Source organism: Heteronotia binoei, chromosome 6 (genome assembly GCF_032191835.1).
Source record: "Heteronotia binoei isolate CCM8104 ecotype False Entrance Well chromosome 6, APGP_CSIRO_Hbin_v1, whole genome shotgun sequence".
Classification (NCBI taxonomy): domain Eukaryota; kingdom Metazoa; phylum Chordata; class Lepidosauria; order Squamata; family Gekkonidae; genus Heteronotia; species Heteronotia binoei.
The window spans coordinates 104,243,714-104,263,035 of record NC_083228.1 but is presented as its reverse complement, the minus strand read 5'-3'; the positions used below and the strand labels follow the sequence as shown (position 1 = coordinate 104,263,035).

General features: G+C 44.8%; 1 protein-coding gene across 1 annotated transcript in view; it reads left to right on the top strand.

Moving 5' to 3' along the window:
- Positions 1–19,322, top strand: part of SLC9A9 (solute carrier family 9 member A9) — a 464,704-nt gene that overhangs the window by 231,471 nt on the left and 213,911 nt on the right. The window contains exon 9 of the mRNA XM_060242307.1: positions 4,935–5,023. Coding sequence (XP_060098290.1) covers positions 4,935–5,023 — 89 coding nt within the window. The remainder of the gene's footprint in view (positions 1–4,934; positions 5,024–19,322) is intronic.

Sequence of the window (19,322 nt, the reverse complement as noted above, 5' to 3'; positions counted from 1 at the left end):
TGAAGCTGCACAACCCCATCGTGGACTGGGCCCAGCAGGAACTACGTTTCAGAGACCCATGCCCCCATCTGACTCCTCCCACCACTCTAGCAGCCGGCATCCCGAGTGGTGGTCCTCAGCTCCCTCAGAAGTATGCGGACTTCGCCGATGTCTTCGAAGAGACAGGAGCGGATCAGCTTCCCCCTCACCGGCCCTATGACTGTGCCATTGACCTAGTACCTGGGGCACCACTCCCGGTGGGGCGTCTGTACCCGATGTCGGAGCCTGAGTTGGCAGCTCTGCGAGACTACCTGGACAAGAACCTGAAACGCGGATTCATCCGACCCTCAACCTCTCCCCTGTCTGCTCCAGTCCTCTTCGTGAAGAAGAAAAGTGGGGAGCTGCGGCTGTGCAATGACTACCGGGCCCTGAACAAGATCACCATCCGCGACCGGTACCCTCTACCACTGATCCCTGAACTCTTGGATCGCTTAAAGGGGGCCCAGATTTACACCAAGCTGGACCTCCGTGGAGCGTACAATTTGGTGCGCATACGGCCCGGAGACGAGTGGAAGACCGCGTTTGGGACCCGATACGGGCAGTACGAGCACCTGGTGATGCCCTTCGGATTGACCAATACCCCCGCTGTCTTCCAGAGGTTCATGAACGACATATTCCGGGACCTGCTCGACCGCTTCGCGATCATATACCTGGATGACATCCTAATTTACTCCCGCAATCCTGCCCAGCACGCCGAGCACGTCCGCCAGGTCCTGCAGCGCCTACGAGCCCATGGCCTCTACGCCAAGCTGGAGAAGTGCGACTTCGACCTGCGCTCCGTCGAGTTCCTTGGGCACATTGTGTCACCGCAGGGGATCCTCATGGACCCGAAAAAAGTAGAAGCGGTCCTGACCTGGCAGGCTCCTCAGAATCGCAAAGACCTGCAGCGGTTCCTTGGTTTTGCCAACTACTATCGGCAATTCATCCCGGCCTACGCATCCCTGACCACACCCCTGACTCAACTACTCCGCCCCAAAGAACCCTTCCGCTGGTCCCCAGAGGCCGATAACGCCTTCTCCACCCTGAAGACTCGCTTTGCCACCGGGCCACTCCTGAGATACCCTGACTCCCAGCTTCCCTTTACGGTGGAAGCTGATGCCTCCAACGTGGCCCTGGGAGCAGTGCTGTCCCAGCGCGAGGAGCCGTCCCAGCCACTCCAGCCCTGCGCCTATTACTCGCGCCAGCTCACTGCTGCAGAGAGGAACTATACCATCTGGGAGAGGGAGTTGCTCGCGATCAAGGCGGCGTTTGAGGTTTGGCGACATTACCTCGAAGGGGCTCGCCACCCTGTTCAAGTGCTCACCGATCACCGGAACTTGGAATACCCCCAGACCACCCGCCGTCTCAACCAGCGCCAGATCCGGTGGTCCCTATTCTTCTCTCGCTTCGACTTCCGGATCTCCTACATCCCCCATACCCAGAACCGGAAAGCAGACGCGCTCTCCCGGAAACCGGCATACGCCCCTGCCTCAACTGAGACCGTGCCCGCTGCTCCAATCCTGCCACCCTCAGTATTTGCAGCCACCTCCACTTCACCAGCACTCGTGGAGGACATTCGGGCTAGCCAGGCCAATGATCCCTGGGTCCAGCAACACCTCCAGGCTCTCCAAGATGACCCAACAGGCGAGTTCACGACTCGAGGCGGCCTCTTGCTACACCGCGAACGCCTCTATGTGCCGCCCGGGCCCTTGCGAGCAGAAGTGCTACGCCTGACCCACGACTCGTTACCCGCCGGGCACTTTGGACAGCATAAGACCACCCACTTGCTGACAAGGGAATTCTGGTGGCCACGAGTTCGCGCTGATGTTGCCCGTTATGTCAGCTCCTGTGACGTCTGCCGACGGGCCAAAGACATCCCAGCCAAACCCTCAGGGTTGCTACAGCCCTTGCCCACATCTTCAGGACCCTGGGAGACCATCTCGATGGACTTCATCACGGAACTTCCGCACTCCAAGGGTCAGACTTGTATCTGGGTGGTTGTCGACCTATTTACCAAGATGGCCCACTTTGTTCCGTGCCCGAAACTTCCCACAGCTCAGGAGACGGCCCAGCTTTACCTGCAACACATCTTTCGTCTGCACGGACTCCCAGCCCATCTGATCTCCGATCGGGGCCCTCAGTTCTCCTCTCGGTTCTGGCAAGCCCTCCATTCCAGCCTGGGTACTCGAGTGCACCTGTCCTCAGCCTACCACCCACAGACAGATGGCCAGACAGAGCGCACCAATGCCACGCTAGAGCAATATCTCCGCTGTTACACCTGTTACCAGCAGGATGACTGGACCACTCTATTGCCCCTAGCGGAGTTTGCATACAACAATGCGGTCCATTCATCCACCCAAATGACCCCGTTTGCTGCAACCTACGGGTACCACCCTCGGTTCTTCCCGGCAATCCTACCACCCACGAATGTCCCCGCCGTCGATGCCTACCTGCAAGAACTCCGCACCAGCCAAGACTTGCTCCGAGAGCAGCTACAGCAGGCCAAGGAGGCATATAAACGGGCTGCGGACCGAAAGAGGCAAGAAGGCCCTCCAGTGCAGCCGGGGGATCAGGTGTGGCTCTCAACTCGCTACCTGCGCCGGCCTGGTCGGTCTCACAAGCTGGATGCACGGTTCATTGGACCCTACCCCGTCGTAGAACAAATAAACCCCGTCGCCTTCAGGCTCCAGTTGCCACCCCACCTCCGCATTCACCCTGTGTTCCATCGCTCCCTCCTTGTTCCAGCTGCACCCCCTGACCCAGCTCGGCCTCCTTCCCCACCGCCGCCACCACCGGTGTTGGTGGATGACGAGGAAGAATATGAGGTGCGCCAGATTCTGGACTCCCGGTACCATCGTGGAGGCCTCCAGTACCTTGTGGACTGGGAGGGATACGGCCCAGAAGACCGGTCCTGGGAACCTGTGGACAATCTTCATGCCTCGGACTTGGTGCAACGATTCCACAGCGACCACCCCGACCTCCCAGGCCCCTCGACGGAGGGGGGCCCTGGGGGGGGGATAGTGTCATGGGTGCTGGGGACCCTGCAGAAGAAACCGAGCCTGCAGAGCCTGCAGAAGGAACTGTGCCCCTGCCACCTGCACCAGTGCCCCTGCCTCCTGCTGAAGAAGATCCAAGCCCCCCTGCCTCGCCCTCTTGGGTGGCTCGTGTGCGTGACCGCCTTCGTCAGGACCTCAGGGATCGGAGGAGGGCGGCACGCTCACAAGCAAGACGCTCCCTGAGCCCTGAGTGGTGAAAGGATTCTGGCCCTTCTAAGTGTGAGGATGCTTAAGTTTCGGCAGGATCCTGGCTGCTGCTCTGAGACAGCAATTAGCCCAAATGAGCAACAGGCAGCAGAGGGCTATATAGCTGTGGGCTTTGGGAGGAGGCTTTGTGGAAGCAACTAGTCACATACCTGACATCCTAGCATCCACTCCGGCTCTTGACTTTGGCTTTTGGATTCCTGACTTTGGCTTGGACCTCTGGACCCCCTGACTTCGGCTTCTGAACCTCTGACCTGTGATACCTGGATTACGATTCTGTTTTGGCGCCTTGGACCCTCCTTGCTCACGAGTTGCTGACCTTGGACTGCCTCTGGACTTTGCCTGACTCAGCCCCAGCTCGTGACATTAATTTTGTTTCTGTTTCCTTGGTAAACAAGTGTTCTGTTTAGTAGAAAATTCCGAGGAAAGAATTGTTATTTTAATTTCCAGATGATGAAGGGATCACTAACTTTGAGCAAACAACTAGGGAATACTTTTGCTTTGATACATGCCATCTACATGATAGCATCTTGAAAGAAGAGCAGAATTTTCTCAGAAATAAATTGAGTATTTTCACCAAGTATTTGTGTGTGTGTGTTAAAATTGATCAAAAAGAAATTTATGCCAATCTGAATGTATGGTTCAGTTTGGTCTAATCCTTATGAAGTCTAACTACTGAAACTCAAAAGGCTTAGGGTTAGAGCCAAATAGCTCTTATGCTAGGCAAAAAAAAAGGGGGGGGGGACAGAAGCACAATTTTAGCCACCAAAAAGGTTATACTGTGGATTATGGGACCTGATTCCTGCATGTACAAAACCCATGTGAGATGGGGTCTGCTGTGAGGAGCAGGAATTTGTGAAATACTTTGAAAAAGTTGGCTAGGTCATACCCTTGCACTGCTTCTTCTTCTCTTACTTCTCTGTTTAGGATAATATTCAATGAATTAAGGAGGTTTAACTCCATTTAGGATTGGGTTCCAAGTGGGTTTCAAGTCCCATTTGATAATTGCTGGCCCAGATAATAAATTTTTAACCATTTAATCTTCATGTGTTTGGGGGTAGGAGCCTGAATTTTCCCATGTGCTGAAACTCTGTATGCTGGCCCCTAACAAAATTTGAACTGGTATACCTGGAAGTTCTATGACAAATGTATGTTTTGCATTAATGAGATTTAGACAAAGGCCTGCTTTGACCAGATGATACTCCCAGTTGACAATGGAAGCTCAGGTCACAATAAATCTATTAGGCTGCAGTTTTATACACTCTTAATTAAGAATAATCCACAATAGACTCTACTTTACCAGTTTGTTATGTGATATCTCACTATTATGTCTTTTTCACTGAATAATTTTGTAGCAAGTTCAAACAGTTTTTAGATTTACTTTAAATCAGAGATCTATGGATGTGTACATTGAACTAAATATGCAACAGTGCAATGTCATAGGGAAGAATTTTGACCTCTGGCTATTTTTATCAAGTCTACATTCTAGCATATTCAAAGGGTGCTATTGTAACACATTCCTTGCAGCTTTTAAAAAGTATTTAACACAATTTAATTAGCTTTCAGGTAGCCTTATCCTCCCCCTCTTCTCCCTTTGAATACCCTCTAGAAAGGGAATAGAAGGAGCTGACTCTGGTCTTTTTCTTTGTATTTCAGGAATAGTGGCAGTCCTTTTTTGTGGAGTCACACAGGCCCATTATACATACAACAATCTGTCAGCAGACTCCAAAATGAGAACTAAACAGGTAGAGTACCAAGTCTCTCCCTCCCACAGTCCTCCACCCCCACATGCTTGCTTGCTTTGTACCTTCTGCTGAAGTAATAAGAATACAGCAATACTGACAGTATAGCTGGAAGGGATTTCATTAATGCAAAGAGTAAGGCTTGTGTCTTCATTAAGGGAGAAGTATACTGGTGCTGACTTTGCCAGGGAAACATTAACAATTTTTCAGCTAAGCAAAAGTTTTGAAGGCCGTAATCATGCAACATCAATCTCAATGATGGAAATACACAGAGCCCGTAATATTCCATGGTACTCTCTATTGACTGGGGCAGTAATCCAAATAGATACTTTAAGCTTGTTCACAGACTTGTACATTTTGTTGTTCAGTTGCACAGTTGAGCCCGACTCTTTGCGACCCCATGGACAAAGTCACGCCAGGCCCTCCTGCCTTCCACCATCCTCCGAAATCTGCTCAAATTCGTGTTTGTTACATCAGTAACGCTGTCCAGCCATCTCATATTTTGTTTTCCGACTATTGAACAGCTGACACACATAAACACACACCCCATTTCATATCACAAACTGCTTAGAAATCTCAGTTCCAAAAGCAGTTTGCTATCCAACAATATATTTTCTTTTAGGAAAAAAAATACCTGACAGTGCTATCCTAACAACACTTTTATGAGTAAACCCTGTTGAATAAACCTGAGTAAAATTCTGAGAAGACTTTTTTAGGATTGCTCTCTAAATCCCCCCCTTGAACATACAAATCTAGCAGTGTAGTCCTAAACAGAGTTATATGCTTCTGATGTGCCTGGGGTAATCTAAGACTTTACTCAATTTAAAAGGATGTAACTCTGGTTAGGATTGTACTGCTAGTATCATAGCTCTTTGGATTCTGACCTAGTAGTTTTTCTGCTTTTCTACCAAGTAAACATGAAAAACAAATGCAATGCCAGAACACCAGATTCTCAGTTCCTTTGGCAAGGGATTATTATTGAACTTTTGTCTCTTTGGCATCTGCTATTCTCACTTTGCATCAAAATGTTCTGCCTATCACATTTTCAATCTTTTTTTAAAAAAAAAAATCCAATTAGTACTTTTAATTTATTCCTTAGTTCCTCCTCAAATCAGCTTAATCATTTCTACCAGACTTTTCAGACAAAACTTTTATTTTTTCATTAATGTAAAATTTAAAAGTTTCTATCCATGATCCTATGTACATGAGAGTCCTGCAGGTATTCAAAGTGTCCAGTTTCTCAGTACTGCCTTCCCCACAAGTACATTTTGATTCCTGCTCTAGTGCTGGGGTGATAAATAAAAAGCCTGGGGGCTGGAACTGGCACGTCCAGGGCTCTTATATGCCCTGCAAGCAACTAGTGCAGGGGAGGGAAGAGGAGGCTGCTTCAGGAGGCAAATACACTCCAGTTGTGCTTTTAGCACAGTGGAACAACTTCATATGCAACAGTCAAGCAGAACCTCTTCACTTCAGGGACAGTTCACTGGTCAGTTGGAAGCCACAGCAACCATATTCTCACCTGTCCATTTGGCCTGCAGCTCCAGGGATGCTGTCTTGGATGGCCACAGGGATCAGTATCTGCATGTGGGGGGTGGGGTGCAGACAAGCAGACAATCCTCTGTTGGGTCCCACTGGTAGCCAGCACCACTACTGTATTTATGCCCCCCTCAGGTGGAAACTGTGCTTTGGCCCATAGGGGAGCATTCTTTGGCAGTCTCTTTGGCATGTGGGGGGTGGGGTGCAGACAAGCAGACAATCCTCTGTTGGGTCCCACTGGTAGCCAGCACCACTACTGTATTTATCCCCCCCTCAGGCGGAAACTGTGCTTTGGCCCATAGGGGAGCATTCTTTGGCAGTCTCTTTGGCATGTGGGGGGTGGGGTGCAGACAAGCAGACAATCCTCTGTTGGGTCCCACTGGTAGCCAGCACCACTACTGTATTTATGTCCCCCTCAGGTGGAAACTGTGCTTTGGCCCATAGGGGAGCATTCTTTGGCAGTCTCTTCCACACATCAGGGGCCTAGTCCTGCCACTGAGCATGCTGCGCCTCCCTCCACCATGGACCATCTGGGAGTCTTCAGTCATAGGTAGCTGCCAACTTGTGGAAGGAGGGTTGTCAGCAATCTCTAGTTACACAGATTCTTGGGTGTCCTGGGACCTCTGCTATATGCATGGCCTTGTGTGCATGATCCCCACTCCCCCATCAGGTGATTCTGTAGCTTTCAGCCCAGGATGGCTGCCAGCACATGGCATCTCTGACTTGAACCCTCAACATTGCCCCACCATGGATCATCTGGTGGCCTGGCTGGAAGCAGCCACTGCCATATGGGCATCTCCAGCTTACCGGGCTTTGCTTGGCCTGGGTTTTGCTGTTCATGTGGCCTCAAACCTGGGCTGCCCCCCCCACTTCCACAGGTGGGGGTTAGTTAGGGCTGCCAAGCCCCTAGGCCAGGTGGGGGTTCTCCTGCCCTGGATGTTCCCAACCTGCTGGCCCGCATTGGGTCGGTGGGGGAAACCTCCCCTGACATCGCCAGTGAGATGATATAATTCAGAAGTGACATCATTGCACCAGCAATGCTACGTGCCAGACGCTCTAGGCATTTCCATGGAAACTCTATGGTTTTTCCAGATGTGCTAACAATTTGAGAGGGAAAATCTATGGAGGACGTGGGAAACCCTGGCAACCCCAAGGTGGCTTGGGGCAGGGGTAACCTCGCAACACCCAGCCACTTTGCATTTTACCCTGGGGCCTGAGCTCACAGCATTGGTGTGAGCAGGCTGGGAAAGGGCTTTGACTCCCTCCAGGGGGTGTTGGAGTATCTGCATAGCCCTGCATTGTGGTTTTCCTCTGCATTCCCCTCCTAGCCCATGGAATCTTGCAGTGAGGACACACCAGCTCAGACCTTACTAACTTTTATCCTTTATAAAGTTTGTATCCCTTGTACCTGGGTATTGCATTTCATGGCACACATGGCCTGATCCAACAAAGTGATATTTATGTCAGATCCATCCCTCATATGTCAGATCTGACCCGGAGTTCAACACCTCTGCTGTTCACACTATCCAAAGTTGTAAGCAGATATTTAGAACCAAAACCACGTGTGCTCTGACTTAATTTAAGAAAGATTTAGACAAGCTGGTATGTGTCTAGAAGATAATGAGGGGTCTAGTGACAAAGTTCTAAGAGGAAAGGCTGAAGGTGCTGGGTATGTTTAGCCTGGAGAGAAGACAACTGAGAAGTGATATGGTAACCATTTTGAAGTACTTGAAGGGCTGTCACATAGAGGATGGTGTGGAGTTGTTTTCTGTTGCCCTAGAAGGTTGGACCAGAACCAGTGGGTTGAAATTAAATCAAAAGAGTTTTTGGCTAAACATTAGGAAGAACTTCCTAACAGAATGGTTCCATAGTAGAACAGGCTTCCTTGAGAGGTGATGGACTCTCATTCATTGCAGGTTTTTAAACAGAGGCTAGATGGCCATCACAGCAATGCTGATTCTGTGAATTTAGATAGATCATGGGAAGGAGGGCAGGAAGGTTTGCGTTGGTGCTTAGTTCTCATGGCCCTATCTTACACACCCAGGGAAATGCTGTTCACCATTTGGGTCAGGCAGCAATTTTTCTCCAGGCCAGTTTTGCCAGGAATTCTGGAGGTTTCTTTCTTTTGTGTTGTGTGTGGAGCAGGTAGCACTGGGGTATGTGAGGGGAAGGCATTTGTGAATTTCTTGCATTGTGCATGGGTTTCATGACCCTGGAGTCCCTTCCAACTCTTGATTCTACAACCTGGATAGCCCAAGATAGCCCAATCTTGTCAGATCTCAGAAGCTAAACGGGTTTGTCTCTGGTTAGTACTTGTATGGGAGACCACCAAGGAAGTCTAGAGTTGTTTCAAAAAGCTAGGCAAAACCACACATTCATCTCTTGCCTTGCAAACCCTATCGATCCTCCATAAATCAGCAGCAACTTGATGGCATTTTCCATCAGCACTATCTTAAGCATTTAATCATTGTCTCTCCTGACAGAGTTCAAAAACTGTTTCCAGATTGTTTGAGTGTATTATGTAATTTCTATTATTCTTCATACTATTTGTACCTGTTAGTTATGAACTCCCTCTATCCCTTCCCCAAATGGCACAAGGGCCCATTTACATATGTGTTATTAATTTATTTTCAAATGTAGTGACTGTTAACAAAATTCTTTTGGGGGGGGGGGGGAATTCTTATTCATTTATTGAAAACGCTTAGATACCCACCTTTCTCCCAAGCAACAAAGGACCCATCGTGCATTACAACGATGTAAAGTAATACCAACCTATTTAAGGAAATAAACTTTAAAATAACACATTAAAAGCAAGACTAGAAACAATTTAAGTCCCCAGCAACATAACTCATTCCCTATTCAAAGTCATTCCTAGTGAGTAGCTCCTGTTCCTCCATTTCACACTAACCATCTACTCTGGAATTTTGCACTCCTCATGTAATGATCTACATGCCCAGTGAATGCTTATTAAATTTGCCAATGATAATAAATTGGGAGGGGTTGCAAATACAGTAGAAGACAGAAACAGGATACATACAAGATGACCTTGACAGGCTGGAAAACTGGGCTAAAATCAATAAAATGAATTTTAACAGGGATAAATGTAAAGTTCTGTATTTAGGTAGGGAAAATCCAATGCATAGTTATAGGATGGGGGAGACTTGTCTTAGCAGTAGTATGTGCGAAAAGGATCTTCTAGGGGTCTTAATGGATCATATACTGAACATGAGTCAACAATGTGATGCAGTGGCTAAAAAGGCAAATGCAATTTTGGGTTGTATCAACAGAAATATAGTGTCCAGATCACATGATGTGATGGTATCGCTTTACTCTGCTCTGGTAAGACCTCACCTGGAGTATTGTGCTCAGTTTTGGGCACCACATTTTAAGAAGAATATAGACAAGCTGGAACGGGTCCAGAGGAGGGCAACAAAGATGGTGAGGGGTGTGGAGACCAAGTCCTATGAGGAAAGGTTGAAGGAGCTGGGGATGTTTAGCCTGAAGAGGAGGCGGCTGAGAAGTGATATGATCACCATCTTCAAGTACTTGAAGACCTGTCATATAGATGATGGTGTGGAATTGTTTTCTGTGGCCCCAGAAGATAGAACCAGAACCAATGGGTTGAAATTAAATCAAAAGCATTTTCGGCTCAACATTAGGAAGAACTTCCTGACCGTTAGAGCGATTCCTCAGTGGAACAGGCTTCCTCAGGAGGTGGTGGGCTCTCTTTCCTTGGAGGTTTTTAAACAGAAGCTAGATGGTCATCTGAGAGCAATGAAGATCCTGTGAATTTAGGGGGAGGTATTTGTGAGTATCCTGCATTGTGCGGGGGGTTGGACTAGATGACCCTGGAGAACCCTTCCAACTCTGATTCTATGAATGAGTCCTGAATTATAATGTAGCTTCCGTATTTATTAGCTGGAGCAACCGTTATTCCACTTAAAAGGTCTGAGGGCCTGAGCCCTGACCAGGATAGCCCAGGCAAGCCCAATCTCATCAGATCTCAGAAGCTAAGCAGGGCTGATCCTGGCAAGTACTTGGATGGAAGACCTCTGAGGGATACCAGGGTCGGGATGCAGGGCCAGGCAGTAGCAAGTTAACTCTCTGAAATGTCCAAGCCCCACTAGGAGTTGCCAGAAGTCAACCATGACTTCCAGGAATACATGCACACACACAAACACAAAATACCACCACCCCAAAAAAGTCTGAGGGCCGAACTATACATGTTGGAAGTCTTTGGCTAGACTTCCTTAAAACAAGCCACAGGAAGAACTAATACAGACATGGTGATATGGTAGGAAAGTTCACTGATCCTCCCTACATCATTTTCCTAGTTGAAAATGCCCTTTTCAGGTTTCCTTAAGTCCCAACATTGCCTTGAACGTGCCTAGACTAGAGCTAAAATAATATTCCATGAGCTACACCACACTCTTGGTTAATTTCAACTTCAATACAGAGTGCAGTTCAGACACGACACAAAACCATGGTTTATATGAACTATGATTCATTTGTAAAACCTGGATTTAGCTGGCAGGTAACTGCTTAAATCCTGAATTCCTTCAACAAATGCTGATTTCATCAACTGTGATCTGAGCAGGCATCTCTGTAGATAGGCAGTGTCTAAGGGCAGGGCCAATGAACTAGGCAGGATATACAACATGCAAAGTTAAGACTAGCCATGGCCAGAATCTCTGAATGGCCTTTTTCAAACCACAGTTAAGAAAATTTAAGCCCCCTCAATAGCGCAGTCCTAAGTACAGTTAAACCCTTCTAAGCCTGTTGACTTCTATGGATTTAGAAGGATGTAACTCTGCTTAGGATGGCACTTTAATGAAATTTAAGATGGGGTGACAATTTTCACTGATTCCCCCTCCTGCTCCAAGGTCCCAATCCCAAAAACTTTGTTCCTGTTTGTTTTACATTACCTTTAAATCTCAACAGGAGGGAAGGGGCGAGCAGGCTACATGGCTCTTCCCAGTATGTGAAGCATGTGAGAAAGGAGGAGAGCAGAGTCCCTCTGTTTGTTTTACATTCCTTTCAGAAGTCATTTGTATAGTAAAATGGATAGTAAAAAGTTAACTAGAACCTGATTATGGGATAGTGGAAACCTCCACCCCCTAGACTTCTTTGTTCCTTAATTTTGTTTTCCTGTGTTAATCTCCAGGCTTCACTCCGAAGTCTCCAGTCTTCACCCCCAAAGTCCCCAGGTATTTCCTGAGTTGGACCTGGCAACCCTATCCTGATCCCTGTAGCCTACAATGCTTGCATTCCAAAGAGGGAAAGGAGGGCAATAGCTCTTTAGCTCTAACCATGTGCTGAAATATACTATGTTTTAAATTAGTTGCAAAAGAGCTAATTAATGAATTAGATTCACTAAGTGAAACTGACATTTGGAAAATAGTCATGACTCATGATGCATTTTTGATGTGACACTCAGTGTTGCCTGTCTGATATACGGCACGCTGGTTGTAAAAATGTGCCATATGCTGAAAAGGATGAGACAGAACTATAATTTATACTTCTAACAGATTTACTAGATACATGGTAATATTTAAGGTGCATACATTTACTTGCTATCTTTCTGTTCCGCTGTGTGATAACGGCAGGCCATGCTTTTAAAAGCAATTATCTGAAGCAGAAAGGACCTTACATATCTGGCATCTCAAATTAAGCCCCTGGATGTTGGCACTACCATTTTTCATTAAGTCTGAGTTCAGTAAAAATGGGTTACGCTTATACCAGCTTATACTAACACTCTGTTGGTGTAACATTACACTGGTGCCAGGGATGAGTCATGGGAGAAGGTGTTTAGGACCCCAACTAAGCCATGCTGTCCCTTCATTGTGCCCTTGGCGCTATCCATTTCTGGCATGCTCATGCCAGACATGTACTGATATTATGTCAACAGAGTGCTATACCAGCATATTTCCAGATATGCTGAAATAGCCCTGCATTATGCCAGCATGGGACTTAGGCTGGAATCCTGATAACATGTTCTTGAAGTAAGCGCCATTGAATAAACTAGGGTGTGCTTCTGAGTAGAATGTCTTAGGATTGATCCCTCAGTTACTATCATAGGCATGATTTTAAGATTGTGCTGTAAAGGTATTTTATTTATTTAATAATGCCATAAAGATGTTATTTAATTCTGAAATTATTTATTATTTTATAAGTCCAGAAAGTGGTTGTATTATATATTCCTATTCCTAGCCATTCAAAATGGAATGAAAAGATGTTTCAAGATGGGCTATAGCTGAAGTTTGCTGAAAGCACATAGTACAGGGAAAGAAAACAGGCCTTTAATTCAGCAGGAGCACACAGGAGCACAGCTCCTGAACCTTTCTGACGGCCCTCCTCCTCCTCCCCACCTACCTACCTTATCCATTGAAGCTGCATAACAATCCCTGGATAAGCTCCACCACCTATTTTTCTACAAAACAACCCCTGGAAGAAAACAATGCTAAAATCAATGCATAAAATGTAGGATCTTGTTATCTTACTTGATATCACAGTTGCAAGAAAATTGTTGATGCTATACTAAAGGCCAAACACCTAAAAAGGGAGCAAAAATTAATAAAGCTGTCAATGCATTCCCAGTAAAATCAGCAATTCATTGGTGCCAAAGGGAGTCAGATCTGCTCCACAGTTCAGCCAATACTCCTTGATTCAGATCAAAAAACTCCATTCCCTTATATTGGATTGCTGCAACAATACAGGTCTTTTTGGCAAGCAATTACAGGCTTGGTACCTGGAACTAGATGTAATTGTTTGGGTCATATATGCTACTTGCTGGATGTTAACAGTAAGAATTATTATGAAATTCCATTCATTTGAATTTCAGCCTAGATTTTAGGGTTTCAAGTTGCCTGGTCCTGTTTGTGAAGAGGAACACTGCTAGTCTTTCAGGTTTTGGGTAGAGGATTCATACAGACTGCTGCCCAGGCTGCAGCTTTTATTTCCTTCTGCTCATTTTTTTCCATCCAGGTTTCTGATGTGCATTTGGGTACATTGATGAAGCACCGCACAAAAAGGGGCTCTTGATGTAATGATACTGCATGAGATAGGGAACACCATTGCGTCAGTATTCCATTTTGTTTTGTGTTTTATCTATATTATGAACACCAAGGAACAGAAAGAACTGAAAGCTGCATCTGTTCTGGAATTATTTTTAGGAATTTTCCAAGTGAAATTGAAAGAATGAAAAAGGGGAATTCAGGGCATGACAAACCTATGGAACAAGAGAATGGAGGATGAGAAATCTGATCAGTCCTACTTAAAGAACATATCTGCATTCATTACAACAGTCATTGCCACTGTTGCTTAGATCAATTCCTGTTGCTTAGATCAAAGTTTCTTTTTGACTGTTAAATTATTTTACAGATACAGTAATTGGGCAGGGTCATGTAAATCCTGGAATGCGCTTTAACTTTGTGTACCATAGGTATGCAGAAAGAATTTTAGATCCATTGGTACATTTGAAAAAACTGGAAGCTGCAGTACAAATTCAGTGACAATATAATATTTTGATGAAAATAGCAGCATGAACAAAATGTGGGATCACCAGGGCTTTTTTTGAGCAGGAATGCACAGGAACACAGTTCCATCTGGCTTGGCATCAGGGGGTATGGCCTAATATGAGTTTCCAGCTGGGCTTTTCTACAAAAAAGCCCTGTGTGAAACAATGGTGACATCAGGGTGTGTGGCCTATGATGCAAACGAGTTACTACTAGGCTTTTTCCTACCAAGAAAAGCCCTGGGGATCACCATGGAGGTATATTTTAATATAGCTTTATGCCTATGGATCTCCCTCTCCATTTTGCCCTGATAAATAGAATATCTACAAGAAGATTGCCTGTAGTCCAAGAATAGGCCCTAGCATGTCAACTAAGCTTTGGAATTCTTCCAGAAAACATGGGAACATTTGGGTATTTTATTCCAATGCATGGCACAGCACATGAATTAAATGTAGAAAATTTGGCAAGGACTTCATTTTGTATTGTCTTAAGATGTTTGGAGATAGTCAGAGATCCACATTTGCACATGGAAGGAAGAAATGCTAGCTGATTGTGTGATAATGTGCCAGAACCTGCACATAGGCTAATAGTAGAATAATTTATTGAGTGCTTCCCCTGTAGCCATTTTGTCTAGAATTCTCAACGTTCATTCACTCAGCTTTAATGAAGAATCAAGACAGCATAATTGGGAATGTGTTGCATTTCAAAATTTTCCCACTTACCATGCCACCATTTTCTGTCCTGATTTTTTAAACACTTAAAATGCAAATGCAGTGCCAGAGACAGTTAAAAGTCCTGTTGAAGTTTATCAAAGCCATTGTTCCTTTAGTTTTTCTTCCTTCTGAATTAATTACTTCACGTTCTTTTGCTCAGCCAGTTACAGGATTCATGAGCAAATTGTTAATTATCAGTTCTTCTTTTGAATAATGTTAAGAGCTGCTTTTCATTTTGTAGATTAACCCAATCTTGGGGACGTTTTACTGTTATAGTACTGTTACAAAATTGCAGTTATAAAGAATAAAGCCAACAACAAGAGCACCTTTGGCTACAAAATGAAAAGCAGTGTTACAAAATGAAAAGCACATGTTAAGAAGGCACTGCTGGATATATATGCAGAATATAGCAATATATTAAATAAAGCATGGGAGCCCAGTGTCAATTCTCATTGTCTATCAGGACAACAATGGAAGAAGGAATTGTCATGTATATGTTATTATCCCTCTCATAGGTGATTTGGTGACTGATGAATTGCATCTAATAACTATAACAAAAGAGTTGAGTATTTGCTTTGCAGAACAGCATGTGCTTTTATTACAATAGGAGTCATAGTCTAATTGAGAGTACTGAAATGTTAAGGAAGGGATCTTTTATGCTGTACTGATAAAATTCAATATTTTATAGCCAGGGCTGGCCAGATTACAAAGGAGTTATATCATACAGTAATATTTTTAGGGGTTTCAATAAAGCAGCATATAATTGCTCACCCAGAGTTCTTGTAATGCTGCAAATGATCCTGGGGTGCAATTTTTAGATTGCAAAAAAATGAGCACCGAGAAGTCAGTCTCGCTTTCTGACCTTTGGGATAAGTCTGTATTCCACATCTTCAGCTATTCTGCAGTGGTTCTTGCATGTATTGGTTGGGGGCCAAGAAAATCTCTGTAGGGATAAGACTGGAGATACAGCTAATCAGTATGCAAATGATTTGGTTTGTGTACATTTTGCTATAAAATATTCTACTCAAGAGACTTATGATGGCATTATTCATTGTAATTAACAACATTTAATTGAAATAGCACAAAGATGCCATGGGAAAGTTCTGACTGCAAGGAATGTTTTCTGAATGGGAGGATCTCTTTCAGGCTTTGAAATGTGCATCAAAACAGCATTAAATATGGCTGTTAGACTGCATGCTGTTCCACTGAGAATTACAGCTTTGGTTAGGGAAGTAAACTCCCAAGCAAAGCAGCAGCTTATCATAGGTGGTATTCAAGGGAAAAACAGTCATGCTGAGCGATGCTTAGTGAATGAAAACGAATCATGATGTGTTTTTTCTTCTCCCCTTTTAGTGTATTTTTCTAATACTCCCATGCTTATCATTGTCAAGCAACCCTTTCCTTTCACCACTGAAAACACGAGGGAGATAATTATGCCCAACTGCTAAAATGTATTGTTTTAATTTCAATTAGAGCACTGACCCAGGTACAACCTAAGCCAGAAAGAGAGCAAAAGAGTAATAACAGAATGATACCCTATGCAACATAGAGCTGACCCGCAAGGACCAGAGTTGCTGGAATAAGCTTAACAATGCGCTCTGGGACATATAAGCAAACAGTGACACTACTCTTTTCACTGCTTAACGTGAAAAGGATCATTTGGATGACCTGTATTACATCTGGGGTGCATGAGAGGGAGGCAAGAGAGGGAACAGCATGAAATGTTTTGGAGTTGTCATTACCCATGGCAGATTCTACTCTTGAGGATGCAATAAACCAAAAGCAGAAACAGAACTAGGCAAATGGTTGGTTTGATCCTATGACACTTGTACTAAATTAGATCTTAGGACTTCCTTCCACCAAGTCTTTTTGTAACAGACTACTTTCCATCAGAGGAAGCTTTTCCCCATCAGAAAGTCATTTTCTATTAGAGGGAGCCTTTCTCCCCTGAAGAAAGACCAAGCAGAACAGAGCCATAATTGGCTCCATGATCACCACTGGCAAACTGGGAAGTGAGCTGAACTGACAGGTGTTTGAGCATTCCTACTCAGGACATCAGTTTAAGATCTCCTCTGGTTTTCAGCCTCAGCACAAAGCCTTGTGGGGAGCATGTGTACTATGTTTATGAACTGGGAGCGGTACTTTTGTAAGCAGTCCTTTTTAATCTGGCATTTTGCAGAGCTACATGACATTTAGCAGGTCAATTGGGTGTTCGTGCTTCAATGTGACAAAAGATCTTCTTTTCAATAACACCTTTCTGGTCATGGTCCACTACTCTTTGCTGTAGTGGTAGATTGAGCAAGCCCTTTATAGATAATTAATCTGTACTTCCAAATGGAAAGATCACCTGGATGTCAGCATTTATTGCTACCTACAGTCCTACTAGCTCTTGATTTTTAGCAACGGAGAAAACATTTCCAGTGTTGAGAAAAAATAGCAATAGGAGCTGGCTCGATTTCCAAGACTGTTTCCATCACAAAGTCAGATGAATACTTTTGCCCCAGGAAATGAACAGCTTGTTGGAGTCTTTAGGTAGTGACAACATCCTCGGGATCTAGTATCTGGTGAAAGCTACCAGATATATCCTGAAAGCATATACCCAGGAAATCTTGTTGATCTCTAAAGTGCTGCTGGACTCATCTAGCTCTTCTACTTTAGATCAATATGGCTACCCTCCAAAACATTCCTCAAGATAGTCAGTTTCTATGTGATAATTGGTAATGATGTTTTAAACTAATCTGTAGTACAGTTCTACATCAAAGGAAGAATAAACAATATATTGTTAAATATCTTCTAAAGTAGGTTTTAATCCAGGGCTTTTTTTTTTTTAGAAAAAGTCCAGCAGGGACTCATTTGCATATTAGACCACACCCTGAGGTCACCATTGTTTCACACAGGGCTTTTTTGTAGAAAAAGGCCAGCAGGAACTCATTTTCATATTAGGACACATCTCCTGACACCAAGCAAGCCGAAACTGCGTTCCTGTGTGTTCCTGCTCAAAAAACCCTCAGGTTTAATCCATGTTTAGAATCCCAGATTGTGGTGGAGAGGGGGACTGACTGCAATTAAGCCATGTTACTGCATCTGTATATCTCAAGAAGCTGTTTTAATTAAGGATTCCTTCATCACGCTGCAGACAAGAAGGGAAAGGGGGAGGAAGAAGGAAAGCGGTTCTGATGTCTCCTACAAGATGAATGTATGAACATTCAATTTTAACCTCAGCTTGATGTGATATCTAAATGTAGCCCGAGTTGCTGTAAACTCTGTGGGATGTTATTTGGTGTATTGATATTTAGTACTGCCTAAGGAAGAATGCAGTGTCTTCAAATGCATTTCGGGTAGGGGTCCCCAATCTTCGGAATTGTGACACAGCATAGTGGGTGCAGACAAAAAATGGCTGCCACAAAATGGTTGCTATAGGAGGCAGAGCCATTCTGGCTGCTGCAGCGTGCCTTCAGTCACACAGTGAAGCTCACTGTGCTGTGGTGGAAGCTGCTGCTAAAGCAACATTTTTAAACAAAAAAAAAAACATGCACAGCAAATCAAATCTTGAATGGTATATTGGAAGCCTTGCTGGGCAAAAGCCCCACCTTACCTCACCAGCTTTTCAAAACACTTGGTGGGCAGCCACTGTGGCGCCCCTGGTGGTTTAGAGAGAGATCCCTGGGTGAGAGAGACTATGTTCAAGTTATTATATGAAAGGGGGGGGGGGTGTCCTTCTGTATTTCAGGCAGCCTGTATTGTCTTAGTTGTGCTTCTAAAAAGCTGTTCTAGATTTAAATGCCTGTTTATCCATGCATATTATTCAATGGCAGCTTGGAGTGAAAACACATGCATCCCCCCCCTTCTTTCCCAAAGCATTTAAAGGTATCTTTTAAGTGCTTTGGAGGCGAAAGGAGCATTTGTGTGTTTGCACTCCAAGCTGCATTTCATGGCTTGGAGTGCAAATGTGCACAATCTTCTCTTCTTCCAAACCATTTAAAGGTGAGGGGCATGCACATGCATGCAATCCGAGCTGCAAAATTGTGGCTTGGAGTGCAAACGTGTGATCCTCCCCCAAAGCATTTAAAAGATGCCTTTAAATGCTTTGGGGGAGAAAGGGTGCATGTTTGTACTGCAAGCCATGATTTTGCAGTTTGGATTGCATGCCCCCCACTTCTTCCCCAAAGTATCTGAAGAAGTGTGTGTGTACACAAAAAAGCTTATACCTTGAATAAAACTTTGTTGGTCTTAAAGGTACTACTGGACTAACTTTTATCTGTTGCTTCAGGCCAACATGGCTGGATTTATATTATAAAACCTGGATTTATATTAGTGTATATTTCTGTTTGGTAGGGTGGAACACAGGGCTTACAATAGTCAGGTGGCTCTTTTTGGTTTCTGATAAATATTGCAAACCACACACTGAGTACCACAAATTTAGCCACACTAGAAAACTGACTCACTTGACTCAAAACAGTATTCTCTGGATTGTAGACTGAACTGCATGTTAAAACTACCCATCTCCCAACTGACAGTGTAAATGGGTGGCTTAGGGCC